At 59.3% G+C, this 14,464-nt stretch overlaps 1 protein-coding gene across 6 annotated transcripts in view; it reads left to right on the forward strand.

The window, feature by feature from the left end:
- ARHGEF10 (Rho guanine nucleotide exchange factor 10) overlaps positions 1-14,464 on the forward strand; it is an 81,791-nt gene that overhangs the window by 5,253 nt on the left and 62,074 nt on the right. For all 6 annotated transcript variants that reach the window (XM_057697201.1, XM_057697205.1, XM_057697202.1 and 3 more), the window contains exons 2-5: positions 7,360-7,453; positions 7,584-7,703; positions 12,608-12,811; positions 13,399-13,674. In XM_057697201.1, the coding sequence (XP_057553184.1) occupies positions 7,667-7,703; positions 12,608-12,811; positions 13,399-13,674 (517 nt within the window). In that variant the 5' untranslated portion in view covers positions 7,360-7,453; positions 7,584-7,666. The remainder of the gene's footprint in view (positions 1-7,359; positions 7,454-7,583; positions 7,704-12,607; positions 12,812-13,398; positions 13,675-14,464) is intronic.

Consider the following 14,464-nt stretch of genomic DNA (forward strand, 5'->3'; position numbering starts at 1 on the left):
CGCGCAGGAGGCGCCCTTCACAGTGGAACGGGTGGCGCTTCTCTGAGCGCTTTCCCTGCCTGCCTTCTTGGTGAGCTTCCGATGCACGACGCAGTGTTACTCGTCACGGTCCCCGCGCTGTACGCTGCATCCCGGGACGCACGTGTCGCGTGACTGGGAGGTTGTCCGCGGTGACCCCTTCCCCCATTTCATACACTCCCCGTGCTGCCTCTGGGAACGACTGGTCAGTTCTCTGTATCTGTGAGCTTGTTTTTTTCCGGTAATTCCACACGTAAGTGAGATCATACGTGTTTGTATTTCTCTTAGCTGGTGCCCTCAAGGCCCACCCATGTTGTCTCAAATGGCAGGATTTCGTTCTCTTTTATGGTAGAATATGTTGCATTATTCACGTGAGTGACTGTCTGTCTGTGAGTGTGTACATGTTTATGGTACACCCTTTTTATCCATTTATCAGTGGACACGTCTGTTGTTTTCATGCCATGGGTGTTGTAAATAATACTGTGATGAACGGGGGCAGGGACAGATATCTTTATGATATCCTGTTTTTATTTCCTTTGAATAAATACCCAGAGGTGGGATTGCTGGGTTATATGGTAGCTCTATTTTTAATTTTTTAAAGAAACCTCCGTACTGTTCTCCATAGTGGCAGCACCAATTTACATGCCCACCAACAGTGCACGAGGGCTCCCTTTTCTCCCCGTCCTCACCAACATTTGTTATTTCTTGTTTGTCTGATGACAGCCATTCTGGCAGGTGTGAGGTGGTACCTCATTGCGGTTTCGATTTGCATTTCCCTTATGATTAGTGATGTTGAGCATCTTTTCATGTACCTATTGGCCATTTGAGTTTCTTCTTTGGGAAAATGTCTATTCAGTTCTTCCGCCCGTGTTTTAAAAAGTCAGATTGGTTTTTTTTGGCTGTTGTGTTGTATAAGTTGTTTGTGTATTTTGGACATTAACCATGAGTTAGATAATTTGCAGATATTTTCTCCCATTCTGTAGGTTGTCTTTTCACTTTGTTGATGGTTTCCTTTGCTGTGCAGAAACTTTTTAGTGTGATGTGGTCTCACTTGTTTATTTTTGCTTTTCTTACCTTTGTTTTTGGTGTCAAATCCAAAACCTCATCACTAAGACTGATGTCAAGGACTTTATCACCTATGTTTTCTTTTAGGAGAAGTATGGTTTCAGGACATACATTCAAATCTGTAATCGATTCTGATTTAACTTTTGTGTATGGTGGAAGATAGTGGGTGATCCAGTTTCATTCTTTTGCACATGCCTGTCCAGTTTTCCCTACACCAATCATTGAATAGATCATCCTTTCCTCATTGATTTTTCTTGTAGATTAATTGACCATATACACACGGGTTTATTTCTGGGCCTTCTGTTCTCTTCCATTGATCTCTGTGTCTGTTTTTATGCCAGTACCTTTCTGTTTTGATTATGATAGCTTTGTAATGCAGTTTGAAATCAGGAAATATGATGCCTCCAGCATTGTTCTTCTCTCTCAAGATTGCTTTGGTTATTTGGGGTCTTTTGTGTTTCCATACAAATTTAGGGATTGTTTGTTCTATTTTTGTGGGGGGGAAAAGCCTTTGGAATTTTGATAGGGATGACGTTGGATCTGTGTATTGCTTTGAGTGGTGCATAGACATTTTAATGGTGTTAATTCTTCCAGCCCATGAGCACAGGGTATCTTTCCAGCTACGTGTGTCTTCTTCAGTTTCCGTCATCAGTGTCTCGTCATTTTCACTGTATAGGTCTTTCACTTCCTTGGTTAAATTTTTTCCTAGATTTTTTTTCTTTTTGATGCGGTTGTAAATGTGATTGTTTTCTTAATTTCTCTCTCTGACAGTTTGTTATTAGCGTATAGAAATGCAACAGATTTTTGTGTATTGTATATTTTTATATACAGATTTTGTATCTTGCAACTTTACTGAACTTGTTTATTCTAACAAGTTTTTGGTGGAATCGTTAGGGTTTTCTATGTGTAATGTCACCTACAAATAGTGACAGTTTTACTTTTTCCTTTTAATTTGGATGCCTTTTATTTATTTTCCTTGCCTAATTGCTCTGTCTGGGACTTCCAATACTATTTTGAATAAAAGTGGTGAGAGTGGGCATCCTTGTCTTGTTCCTGATCTTAGAGAAAAAGTTTCTGGCTTTTCATTCTTGAGTGTGATGTTAGCTGTGGGCTTGTCAGAAATGGTCTTCATTATGTGAGGTGCATTCCCTCTATACCCACTTTGTTGAGAATTTTTATTTTGAGCAGGCGTTGAATTTTGTCAAATGCTTTTTCTGCATCTGTTGAGATGATCATGTGATTTTTATACTTCATATTTTAAGTATGGTGGATCCCTGTGGTGGATTTGCAGATGTTGAGCCAGCCTTGCATTCCTGGAGTAAATCCTTTGAGGGGCTGCTGGATTCTGGAGGGACCTGGTGCAACCCGGCAGCAGTGCAGTCCTGTCCTGTGGTTTGGGTGTTTAAGGGATGAAGAGTGAGGGGCAGAGACGAGGAGGGAGGGCAGGGGCGGGGGGGGGCAGGAGCATCGCTACCCCCACCTCCGCCTCCCCCTCCCGCTTGTCCACCCCTCCCCCACCAGCAAGCAGACGAAGTGTCAGGCACAGTTCTGGGACGTGTTCCTTATTAGGAGGCCCTAAGAAATAACTAAATGCATGTTTTCACCCCATTAATTTGCAGATTATGGCTTGGGCATCCTCCAAAGCTTCCGCATGTTCGTTCCTTTGGGCTGGCGTGTCGTGGCCTGTGATGCGTGCAGGGACCGTGTCTGGGGAGGCTCGGGGTGGCGCTGCCGCTGCCACCTCCCCCTCCCGTCTGTCTGTGTCTGAACAAGAGTGACGGTGTTGCTGCCCCCCTGGAGTGTGGGTCCCGCGGTGGGGGGAGCAGACCTGGGGGTGGGGTCGCCGCCGTGTCTGCAGAGCCCAGGGGAGGCCGGCGGGGCTAAAGGCGGCTCCCTGCCCCAGTCAGCGGGGCCTCCATTCCCTCAGACGTTCAGCTAAGCCCGCACCCCCGCCGGCTGTCTGTCCCCCGCTCCTCCAGCTGTGGTCCGCGCCCCGCCCCCCCGTGTCCACCTCGCCTGTCTCTGCTCCCTGCTTGGTGGTCTGCCCCTCCCCTGTCCCGGTGCCCCAGGATTTACTCCTGTCGCCAAGCCCAGACAGCGCCACGGGGCCGGGGATAGGCTTCCCGAGGAAGAGGTGTGTCCCTTCCTCCCAGCCAGCTGGAAGCAGAGAGCAGGCCAATGCAGGTGGCGGCCGTGGGGGGAGGGAGAGACACAGAGACAGCGAGAGAGACACAGAGAGACAGCGAGAGAGATGCACGGAGAGACACAGAGATACACGGAGACACAGATAGACACGCACACGCACACGGAGGTGACGGGAGCTGTCTGCAGGGGAAGAGGAGCTCGGGGAGGAGGGTGTGCAGGAGGGACTTGGCTTATGAGGATGCGTGGCCGGGGCAGCAGGGCCGAGGAAGTGCTGGTGAGCACGGCAGGACGCTGCCCTGGGTGGGGCGGTGGCGGGGGCACCATTCCCAGCCTCCGTCCAGGTGGGCGCCCCGCCCCAGGAGTTCTGAGGGTTGTTCCCCGGACGGGGGACCATCTGGAAAAGATGGTGAGCGGGTGAACATCCGGGGGTTGGATGCTGCGTGACAGCCATTGCCACACAGGAAAAATCGCTTCTCTTCACTTTTTTCTTTTTTTTGGGGGGGGGAAGAAGCCCCGTGGAAATGGCCTCAGTCTGACGTGAGCAGAGAAACGGGGGAGCCAGGACACCCCCCAGGGAGGCCCCGTGCGTTCTGGCACGCCTGTGCCCTCCGTGGCCAGGTTCGATGGTCACGGGGCAGACGTCCCAGAGGGCGAGGTTCCCTGCCTGGCTTAGGGGGAAGCCCTGCTTTTGCGTCTCTGCCGCCGCTCCTTCCCTCCCCCGCCTCCTTCCTGTTTAACAGTCTGTGAAAGCGTTCCGTGGAAAGGGCTGGTGTGTTTAGTTCGCCCTGGAGTCTGGTTGCGCTGAGATGGGCCCTCTCCATCAGGACTCGTGCCGGGAGGCCCCGTGCGCGCCTCGTCTTTCCTGCCTGCATCTCCGTGTGGGTGCAGAACCTTGCTCACGGAGGGTCGCACGGGAGCTCGTGGATCCAGGCAGCAGGGCACCCAGCGCCTGATGGCGGCCGTGAGCCCTCAGGATTGCCTTCTCCCCTCCGCACCCTGCATCCCGCCGCGTCCCCGGCCTTGAGGTGCGCTGGCTCCCACGGGGCTCCGCGGGTGGACGTGCAGCCCTCGTGCGGGAGGCCGGGTGCCCCTGACCTGCGGCGGCAGAGTCTCGGGTGCGTGGACCCGGCGGGTCCGAGCGGGGTGGGTCGGGCGCGGGCTCAGCCCGCGGTCTGTCTCCCGCCTGCGTGACTGGCCAGCGCGGAGGCCGGGGCTGGGGCTCGGGCGAGCAGCCCCAGTGCCGTCTGCTCCCAGCGCCACGGCCGCCGGCGGGGATGCCGCCTCCTCTCTGTCCACAGCGAGGGCGCCGAGGCAGGGAGCCCGGCCGGTCGGAGGGTCGGGCCGAGCAGGGTCTCCCCAGACGGGCCCCCCGGCCCCCGGCTTACCCGTCCTGCTCCTCGCCGGGCAGGACCGTGGTGGTGAGGGCGCTGCCCTCCTCGCCCTCAGGACCCAGGGCACCCCCGCTCCGGACATCCCTGTGGGGAGGGGCGGCGGGCCCTGTCCCTCAGGGTGTCCACGCGTCCGCGGCGCTCTCCCTGCAGGTCTGCAGAGGCGGCCGAGATGCTGGACACCTCACTGGAGCAAAGACTCAGGCTATTTCCGTGAAATTGTAAAAAAAACACAAGTGACTGGGGCACTTCCACAGCAGCCCAGGCCCTGAGGTGGAGTCACAGCCACACGGCAGGGACCGTCCCCGTGACCATGTCCTTGGGCCGCCGCTTCCACCGCGTGTGTCATCTTTTTGTGGAAACCACAACCCGACTGCACAGTGGACTCTCTCATTAAGATGTTTAAATTGGCAGACGGTGGTGCTAGTCCCCACGGCCCCGCAGCCCAGACTGGCTCTGTCTGCAGCTGCTCGTGAGGGCCAGGCTTGTCGTCCCACCCCGGTCGGCCATGGGCTGAGTGGGCTCCACCCCGTCCCCAAAGACACTGTCTGCCAACCCAGAGGGCAACCAGGAGGCGGCAGGTGCCAGGCACGTGGCAGTGGCACCGGGAGACGGCGGGAGGGGACCGCGTTCTAAACCACCAGCGTCGGGGTGCGGGCTTCCTGGGGCCGCCAGGAGGTCCAGGGGCAGAAACCTCAGTGCCGGGTGGTGCCTGCGGGAGAGGAGCTCAGATCGTGGGACACCCAGGCCCCCGAGATCCAGAGGCAGCTCCTGCATGTGTGTGTGTGTGTGAGCTTCCAGGAAGGCCGTTTCCCACGGACGCTGATTGTGGAAGAAAACCATCCCCGAGTGTTGTCATCTGCCTGAAATTCACACACAGTCACACACACAGACCAGGGCGCCAGGGGCCAGGGTTGCAGCCCCAGCTCTGCCTCCGGGACGAGATCGCCGCGCGCCCTCTCGGCTTCTCGTCTGTGGGCGGGACGACGAGGACGGGTGCGCCGTCCACCTGGGCACCCCGGGAGCGCTCCGAGGGTGTTTAACAGGATTGGGGCTCGGAGTAAACCACAGGCATAACCTCCCTGCGTCTTGTCCCACGTTAGCCACGGGCGTGAGACGTCAATCTGACTATTTTATGCGTTTTAAGTAGAAACAAATAGCATTAATGAGATTCGTACAGTGTGGTTTAAGCTGAGTAAGTGATGCGACTGAGAAACCCGAATCTGGGGGACACGGAAGGCCCCGTGGCCGTCAGGTCCGGCGCGCCTGTGCGTCTAACTTGTTCTGGGCCAGCCCGGGCGACATGCGGCCGTGTCGCTGGGGTCCCGCAAGGGGTGCTGGGGGCTGCTCTGCTCGGATGCCCCGCCCCCCCCGCCCCCCCCCCGCAACTTGGGCCCTGTTCTCACCAACCGGGCGGTCGTCAGACAGCTCTGGACTTGGCTCCTGACTTGGGCGTTTACACTGGGAGCGTGAGGAAGTCTCCATCCCGGGTCTGTGGTGAGGATGTAAAGTGTCGCCAGAGGCCCTGCCGCCCGGAGCCCCGAGAACACCAGCTTCTTCCTTGCTCCCCCAGGGCTGGGGTCGCACCGTCTTCCTCCTGCGGACCCGGTTCTGTCGTGTCCAGCGGTGCCCGTGGGGCACTGTCGCCGGGTGCAGAGCTGCCCACGGCCTCACCAATTCCTTCGCGGGCCCAGCACCGTGACGTGGTTGGTGTGCCTGTGTCACATCGTTGCCGGCCTGGCGCCGCAGGAAGCTGACGTTAAATGTGCACTCAGGCGGCTTTGGTTCTCTCCTGGGAAGAGGCCCCGGCATTGGACGCGCCCCTGTCCGTGCACTTCCGAGGCCCCGTGTCCTCCGTCCTCCCTCCTGTTTCCCCCCTGCGGCCTCCCGGGGCCTCTGTGGGCGTGTGTGTGTGTGTGTGTGCGCGCATGTGTGACCACATGTGTGTGCACACGTCTTGGTGTGCACACGTCTTGGTGTGCACGCGTGTCACCTCGTGTGGCATCACAGACCAGCGCGTGGCGGGTGTGGGCTGAGGCCCGTTGGCTGAGAGGGACACCGTCGCTGTCGGGAGCTGGCCTGGCTCCTTGCTGGGTCAAGGTGGAAAGGTCAGGTCGTCCGCTCACCGTCCCGGCTTCCCCGGGCCTCGAGTTCCCTGACCCTGTGGGCAGAACGTGTCTGCCCTAAACGGTTTAGAAACTGCAGTTTCTCTCCGAGAGGATGAGCTGTCCTCGGCTGGGGTCACTGAGTGTCGTGTGGCGTCCGTGGGTGGGGTGTCACCAAGGGGCTTCCCTGGGCCTCGTCCGGGACCCCGAGAGCCAGGAAGGTGCTACTGTAACGTGCTGCTTCCCGAGCGAGCTTTGCTCTCCCGCAACCGCCCAGGCAGGACCCAGGCAGGACCCAGGCAGGTGCTGGTGCATCGGCACCCGTAAGCGGGGCCTCGGTTCCCGGGACGCTGGGTGCGGGGGCGCGGCCTTCTTGCGGCCTGGCGGCCTCACACTTATTCTCGGGCCAGCCTGTGAGGAAACAGGAAGAGCTGAGAAGTGACAGAAAACAAAGCAGGATGCAGGGTTCCCGCCCAGACCCAAGGGCTTACTGACGCGCTCGCTCAGAAGGGCCTCAGGGAACGGCCAGCCTCCTCCTGCATCCTCAAATGAATCCTTCACTCGAGACTGTTAAGGATTTGGTTGAAGGAGGAAGAAACACGATGAGACTTTCGTATCCCTTTCTTCCCTTAGAACAGGTGTGAATTAAGCAGAGAATCGGGGGCATCCTGGGCTGGGAGGAGTCGGCCAGTGGATCCCAGCTGCAGAAATCAACTCCTGGCTGAAATTCAGGTGACGTCAAGGCAGCGGGAGTCTCCGTTTGGCTTTGCCCTGAGTGTTATTTCCAGGAGGTTTACAGTCCTCACGACCTTAGATCTTTCACCGCAGCTCCAAGTGAGAACCCACGTCTTCCTTCTCTCAGGCTGTTGGCGGGGCGCTCTGCGCGCGCCTCATCCTCGCAGGTCCCGGACCCCCGGAAGCCCAGGAGCAAGTGGACGCGGCAGCATGGACCAGCCAGGCCCGCCGGCTCCCGTCCGGGAAGGTAACAGGGTGCGTGCGGGGGGCGGGCAGGGCGGGCGAATCGGGGCTCCGTGCTCCGGGCATCACTACACCGCAGCCCCTGGGGTGGCGCCTGGGCTGGGAGCTCCCGGGGAGGGGGAGGGGCTGCAGAGCCAAGGGGGCGGGGCCTGGGGGGCGTCCCCTCACCGCGGGGGTCCGGGCCGAGCTCCTTCTTCCCTCCTGGCCGTGCCCTGTGTTTACCTCCATGCAACCCATCAGAACCCCCCAGGGGTGGGAAGAGGGGACGACTGCCCATTTTAGAGATGAGGTTTAGGCCAAACCCCAGCTCGCTCAGCATTCGTGTCTGTGGACACCAGGCACCTGCTGGTGGAAGCCCCTTCCTTCCCTCCTTCCCTTCCTCTTCCTCCCTCCCTCCCTGTTTTGCTCTCCTCCCTCCCTCCTCCCTTCCTTCTGGGAGAAGCCCAGCTGCTCCCTGAGCAAGGACTGTGAAGGGTGGGGGGGGCCGCGTCCTGAAGTGTCGTCACCTCCCCAGCGTGGAGTCCCTGCCGGAGACCAGGGGGCCGTGGCTGCACACGCAGCCCGTGGGGGGGGGGTTGGGGTCACCCCTGCCCTCGCCGCTTGACTTCCTGTGGGTCTCCCAGGGGCCTGGGGCCTGTTTCTGGGGCTGCAGTTTCATCCGCGTGTGAGTGGCTGGCTTTTGGGGTCTCCCAGGCCGGATCAGACTTTGTTTTAACTGGAAGCAAGACCAGCACCGCTCAGCGCTCTTCATCCCCGTGGAGGAGGTGATGCCCAGGTGACGCTGGGGGCGTGGCCTGTGTGGCATCCTGGGGTCGGGCCCGGGGTCTCCACGCCCCCCTGCGCACTGGGCCCGCCCCCGGCGCGCAGTCCTGGGAGAGTGGCCTGGGCCGCGCCCCGCCCCGCCTGGCCCTTCGCCGAAACGCGCCGTCGCTGGTCTGTCCCTAAGGGGCCGCGGCGCCCTCGCGGGGTAGGGAGCCGCCGGGCTCCGAGGCGCAGGGCGGCGGCCGGTGATCAGGCCTGCGGGGCACGCGCGAGCGGCTCCAACCTGGCGGCAGGCGCTCTGTCCTTCCGGCGCGCGGTGCCTGCTGTCCGGAGCCGGCCGCGTGGACGGGGCCTTCCGGGCGCGCCCGCAGCTCCGCGGAGACCTTCCCTCGCGGGGGCGTCTCCGCGCTCGGTCCCGGGAAGGGAAGGGACCCGGCCCGGCCGCGCCGCAGCCATGGGGCGCTTCGGCCTCCTCGGCCGAGAGGGCAGCTTCCGAGTTCTCCCCGCGGGAGAAGCCGAGAAGGGAGAAGACGCGCCTGCGTGGGGCGGAGGTTACCTGGGGCATCGTGGCGCTCGTGTCACACAGTGCAGGGGGTGAGCTCGCCCAGCCCTGCGCCGTGGACACACGGTCCCTCTTGGTCACTCGTACCTCAGTAAGGGCGGGAGAAGACAGGCGCCCAGACCCCAGGGCCCTGGGGGGTTGGCTGGAGGGCACTGAGGGTCCGAGTGGGGTTCACCGCGTTTTCCCACGAGTGCCCTCTGTCCTTTCCCCCCGGCGGGCCGCTTCCAACGCCACGCCTTCCTCCTCTGGACCAGATGCTCCCGTGTCCTGCTTACCTGCGGCCTCCACGTTCGCCGGCGAGCCTGACGGGCAAGGCCCCTTCCCCGTGGGGCACAGCCGGTCCTGCCAGGCTGTTCACGGGTGACACCCCCTGACCCCACCCCCTGGCAGCGCCCCTCTTTGCTGGGCAGTGCCTCGGGCTGGGCGAAGGTGGGGCCGTCTACGTGGACCACCTTCTACGTGGCCGCCTGGGGAGGCCCCGCAGAGGTCGGGGTGCCGGGGGTGCAGGGAGAGGCCCGGCTCCATCCCCCGGCGAAGGTTGTCTCCTGGCTGACCGCCCGGGCTGAGACCACAATTTAAACGTGTCAATAGCACACCTGAAGCGTGGTAATGCTCTATGGGGAGTTCACCTTTGTGACGGTTAGCCATAGCAATGATGGCCTGGCATCTTTCTGATGATTCAGTGATACTTTGGGTATAATATTTCCCCCACTGTGAAAAGGAAACCGTCCTCTTAAAAATTCCCTGAACATGCCGAAGGGCTGGACATCACCGAGGTCCGTCCTTGCCAGCACCGCTGGGACACTTGTATTTTCATCAGTGCTCTGTCTTTTCCCTCGTATTTCTTTCCTGCATAATTGAAGCCACTGAATGTACATTTTTTACATTGTTGACTACATTTTTAAGTAACGCTTAAAATTTTATACGTATTTTCCGTGTCAACACGTGCGTAGCTCTCACAGCTGTCATTTTCAGTGGCTGCGTAGTATTCTGTGTGCAGTGTCATTACGTGTCCGGGTGAGATGACTGTATCCACGTCCCCCTGTTACCTGTCATCTAGAAGCCTCCTTGGTGACAAGTCAAAGCGTGCAGGTGAAGCGGGACTTGGGAGGAGGTTGTGCAGCAGGGAAGCGTGCAGCTTCGAGGGCTTCGCCAGCTGCTCGGGTTTGAGCGTGGTCCCCGAGGGGCACGAGCTGATGACAGAGAGCAGGCAAGCATCTCTCCGGGCGTTGGGTCCGTCGCCTTTGGGGTAAGGGAGCTGCAGCAGCCCCGGCGTCAGGAGGGGGCAGCGTCCAGAGAGCGCTCAGAGGCGGGGCCCCTGGAGGTGCTCAGTCGGGTCGGAGGTTGCCCTGGATGCAGACGCTGTCTTAGGAGATGGTCCAGGGTGCTTCCGGATGCAGAACTCAACATCCAATGATCGTAAAGTCACCACCAGCTAAAGCCTTTCTGTAATAAATAGCAAAACCAAAAAAAAGTGAGTCACGTAGGGAAAGGAGGTCAGTGATGTCGCCGTGTCTGCTCTGATTCGGGGCGACACGCGTGCGGTGAGCTCGGGCAGAAGCGAGGACACTTTGTGTGTCACCCATGTGTCAGCAGGTGCCGGGCCGGCCTTCGAGGGGGTGGCATTGTTCCAGGGACCCTGCCGCCCCGGGACGTGTTCCCAGCTGTGACACGCGGAGCCTGGAGGCAGCGGGGGCGGCTGTGAATAGCCCCTTGTTGGTGGGCTGTGAGCAGCCTGGTGCCTCTTAAGTTCTTCTTCATAACGGGAAAAGGAATGTGAAAAACAGCCTTCATTTGAAGTGAGAGAAACCGCGTATCTTGGGTCAAGCTTTCATATTATAATCAGCTGTGGTCTCAGGCCCCAGAGCCACGTGCAAAGCTTTGGTCTCTGAATTTAAAAATGACTGTCCTTTCATTTCTTTCCCTCAATGTGTTAATTTGTGGTGCATCTTTAAAAGCTGTCAGTGGGTTTTCAGCTGTGCTGGAGGGTTGTCTGCCCACGGAGGAGGGATGACCCCGGTGGCAGCCTGCCTGGCCGCCCCTCCCCTGGCCTCGGTCCCTGCCCTGTGGCCAGTGCTCTCCCAGTGGGAGTGCCAGGGACCTGAGCCAGCCGGGCCTGATTCCCGGGCTCTGGGTGGGTTGTGTGAGCTGGGGCTCACAGAGCCCTCCTCCCCCCTTCCCTGCAGCTGCCTCCCTGCCCTCTTTCCTTCTGTTTTTTGGCTAAATCATTAAGTACTCAGTTTAGTCACTGAAATAAATCGACGAACACATCTTAGAGCAAGAAATCTCTTCAACAGAAAAATAAAAATTTCCAGGACATTTTCCAAATACAGTTGTCATCATTTCCTTAAATTCATGTTTGCCCGATGCCTGTGACAGGGAAATAATAGCAATTAAAAACCCGACAAAGTGATGGGAAAATAGCTTGTGTTTTGACTTAGCAGCGGATGACGCCAGACGGTGTTGGGATTCCTGAGGGCACCGGCTCAGACCATGTGCTGAGGTTTTCTCTTGTCAGCGCTCTCGTTTGGGATTATAACCTATAACTGCGGGACTTCAGGAATTGGGTAAAATACACCTAGGAGTGAATTTATGAAAACTGTTAAAAAGAAAAAAGCTTTATATAATATCTCGAACTAAATAGGCCCTAAAATATCTAGGAGGGGACAGAACAGAAATGAACCATAGGACCTGAGACACAAGCTCTCCCGTGACACAAGCTCTCCCGTGACCGTCTCACCCATTTCTTTTTAGACCAAAGTGTTTGTAAGTATAGTTTATTTAGTATTTATGAACATAATGTACAGGAAACTCAGGTAGACACGGAGGATTTTAATGCCATTTCACATTTTAATTCCAGCATATGCCTTTTTTTTCCTGAAAAAATTTTTTAATGAAAGTCAGCCTCTAGTGATTTGAGATTATGGCAGATACAATATTCTGGTCCTTAAGTTCAACTGACTTTTTCTTTTAAAAGTCTGCGTGGGGGATCTTATTGTTTGTCATGTAAAACCCCTTATATCAGCAAATCCTCCCACCCCGTCTCGCTTTCCCGCAAAGAGGACAGTCTCGGGAAGAGTTCTCATAACCGCGGCGGCACGGGTGACTGACAGCCGGGCATCTTGCGGTGAGGGTGGCGCGCGGCCCGCGGGATGAGCAGGACAGGGGGGCGTCGCTGCCTGCGTGGCACAGGAGGTGCTGGAGTAAGTGTTTCTCCTCGCCTGGTGGTTTATTCCAAGTTGATTTTTACTAACGTGGTTCTAAGTCCAGGGTGCAAACTGTGGGAAGTGCTTTTTCCTCTTCCTTTCTGCCTCTCCTGCTTTTTCTTTCCAGACCGTGATTTGTGGGTCCTTTTCAGAGGAAACCCAGGTGGCTGCCCCAAAGCCCGAGGGCATGAAAAAGTTTTTCCAGTGGAAGCGCTGGGGGCCAGCCTGGGGTGGGGGGACCCTGGCGCCGCCAGCATCTCCGGGGGCCCACCTGGGCGCCCCTCCTTGGCCCCCGGGCTGCTGTGCGTCCAGGACCGTGGAGGCCGCTCTCCTGGTCACAGACGCTAACGCTGTGATTTACGTCACCTTGCCCTTCAGAGGCTGACGTCAAGTCCGAGGAGGAGGAGGAGGAGGAGGAGGAGGCGGGGGAGCAGCGGGATCTCGACAGCGGAGACGAAGTTCCCGAAGCAGACAGGCGGGCGCCGGGCACCCCCGGGGAGGCAGGGGACACGGGAGCAGATGCCCCCGCCGCCGCCCCCGTGCCCGCCGCCCCCGCCGACGCCACCCCTGCCGCCGGACCAGGTGCGTCCGCGGGCCGCCCAGCCACCAGCCGGCCCGCCCGCGGGTTGGGAGTCCCGGGACGGTGGGGTCCGGGGGCCCGAGATCTGTGAGGCTGCCGCGGGGCGATGTGAACCGAGATGACCTCGTCCGGGTGTGGCCGAGCGTCTCTTATTTGTTCCATTTCCCGTGATTCTCGGTCTTGTCCGTCTACCTTTCTATTTATATTTTGGAGGAAACAGGTGGTGGTGTTTCTACATAAAAATGGCCTCACCGGGTGGTCACTATGTTACACGAAACATTTTTTCAAAATAATGCTATTTGAGATGAGCTGTAGAGGCTTGATTCGTATTTACGCATTTGGAGGTGGAGGGGGGGCTCTTCCTCGCTGAGCGATGGTTAATGCCCCCCACTCTGGCAGCTTCCGGCCCACGTGTCTGAGTGGAGGAGCCTCCCTGGGCTGAGCCAGGCCGTGTGCCCCCGCCCCCCCCCCGGTCCCGCTGAGCCAGGCCGTGTGCCCCAGAGCACAGGGTCGCCCCCGGCCCAGCAGGGCGCGCTGGCCGTGCCCTCGACGGCCGGGCCTGTTGGCCACGGTCTCCTCTCGTCCTCAGGATGTGAGGACGGGCCGGGACCGGACGCGGACGTCCCGGCGGAACCGCTGAAACCCGGGGTCCCGGCGAGAGTCAACCCCTACTCCGTCATCGACATCACGCCCCTCCAGGAGGACCGGCCGCCGCCCTCAGACCCGGAGGCCGAGGGGGAGGGCGGCGGCCCGCACGTGCCCAGCGGGTACTCGGTGCCTGTGCCCTGCGGCTACGCCGTGCCCTCAGGCCTGCCCCTGCTGCCTGCCCACGCCAGCCCCGTCCTCGCCCCCGAGGACCCCGCAGGTAGGGCTGCGGCCCCTGCGCCTCACTTCAGGGGGGGCGGGGCCAGAGCAGAGCGCACACCTGGGGCGGGTGTGTGTGTGTGTGTGTGTCGCACCTGGGGCGGGGGTGTGTGTGTGTGTGCGTGCGCGCACAGCGGGCGCTCTGAGGACCCGGGGGTGGAGGCAGGCGTCTGGGAGAGTCAGGATTTTCCTTGGGGAGCCAGGCAGGTGCAGCGGTCCCCGCTGCTGTGACAGCGGCTGTTGGGGGCCGGGGCACCGCAGGGACTCAGCTCTGGGATAGGTGGGCCCTGTCGAGTCCCGGCTTTAACCTCTGCTTGGCGGGAAGGAGCCGGCGTGCTGCTTGCAGCACGTGCTTTAAGCAGTCGGCCTCCGTCGTCTGCGCAGATGGCCCTTGGCTGTATTCCTGCCGCATCAGCTGTTTCTGCAGGGCTTGAGTTTTTAGGGTTAAAGGGAGAGTGTGTGACTCCCCGAAAGTCACAGGTTGAAACCTAACCCCTAAGGTGATGGCGTCGGGAGGGATGCGGTCGTGAGGGTGGACCCCCGTGCGTGGGTTCAGGGCCCTGATAACAGAGCCCCCAGGGAGCCCCCAGCCCCTCCCCCACGTGAGGACGCAGAGAAGATGGTCCATGAACCAGGAAGGGGCCTCACCAGACAGCCCGTCTGCTGGCGCCTGGACCTGGGACATGCATCCTCGAGGCTGTATCCGTCCGGCACGCAGGCTGCGGGGTTTTGAGGGGCAGCCAGAGCCCGGGTGCGCAGCTGGCTGCTGTCTCGGCCGAGGCCCGCGGGCC

Source organism: Hippopotamus amphibius, chromosome 10 (genome assembly GCF_030028045.1).
Source record: "Hippopotamus amphibius kiboko isolate mHipAmp2 chromosome 10, mHipAmp2.hap2, whole genome shotgun sequence".
Taxonomy (NCBI): Eukaryota; Metazoa; Chordata; class Mammalia; order Artiodactyla; family Hippopotamidae; genus Hippopotamus; species Hippopotamus amphibius.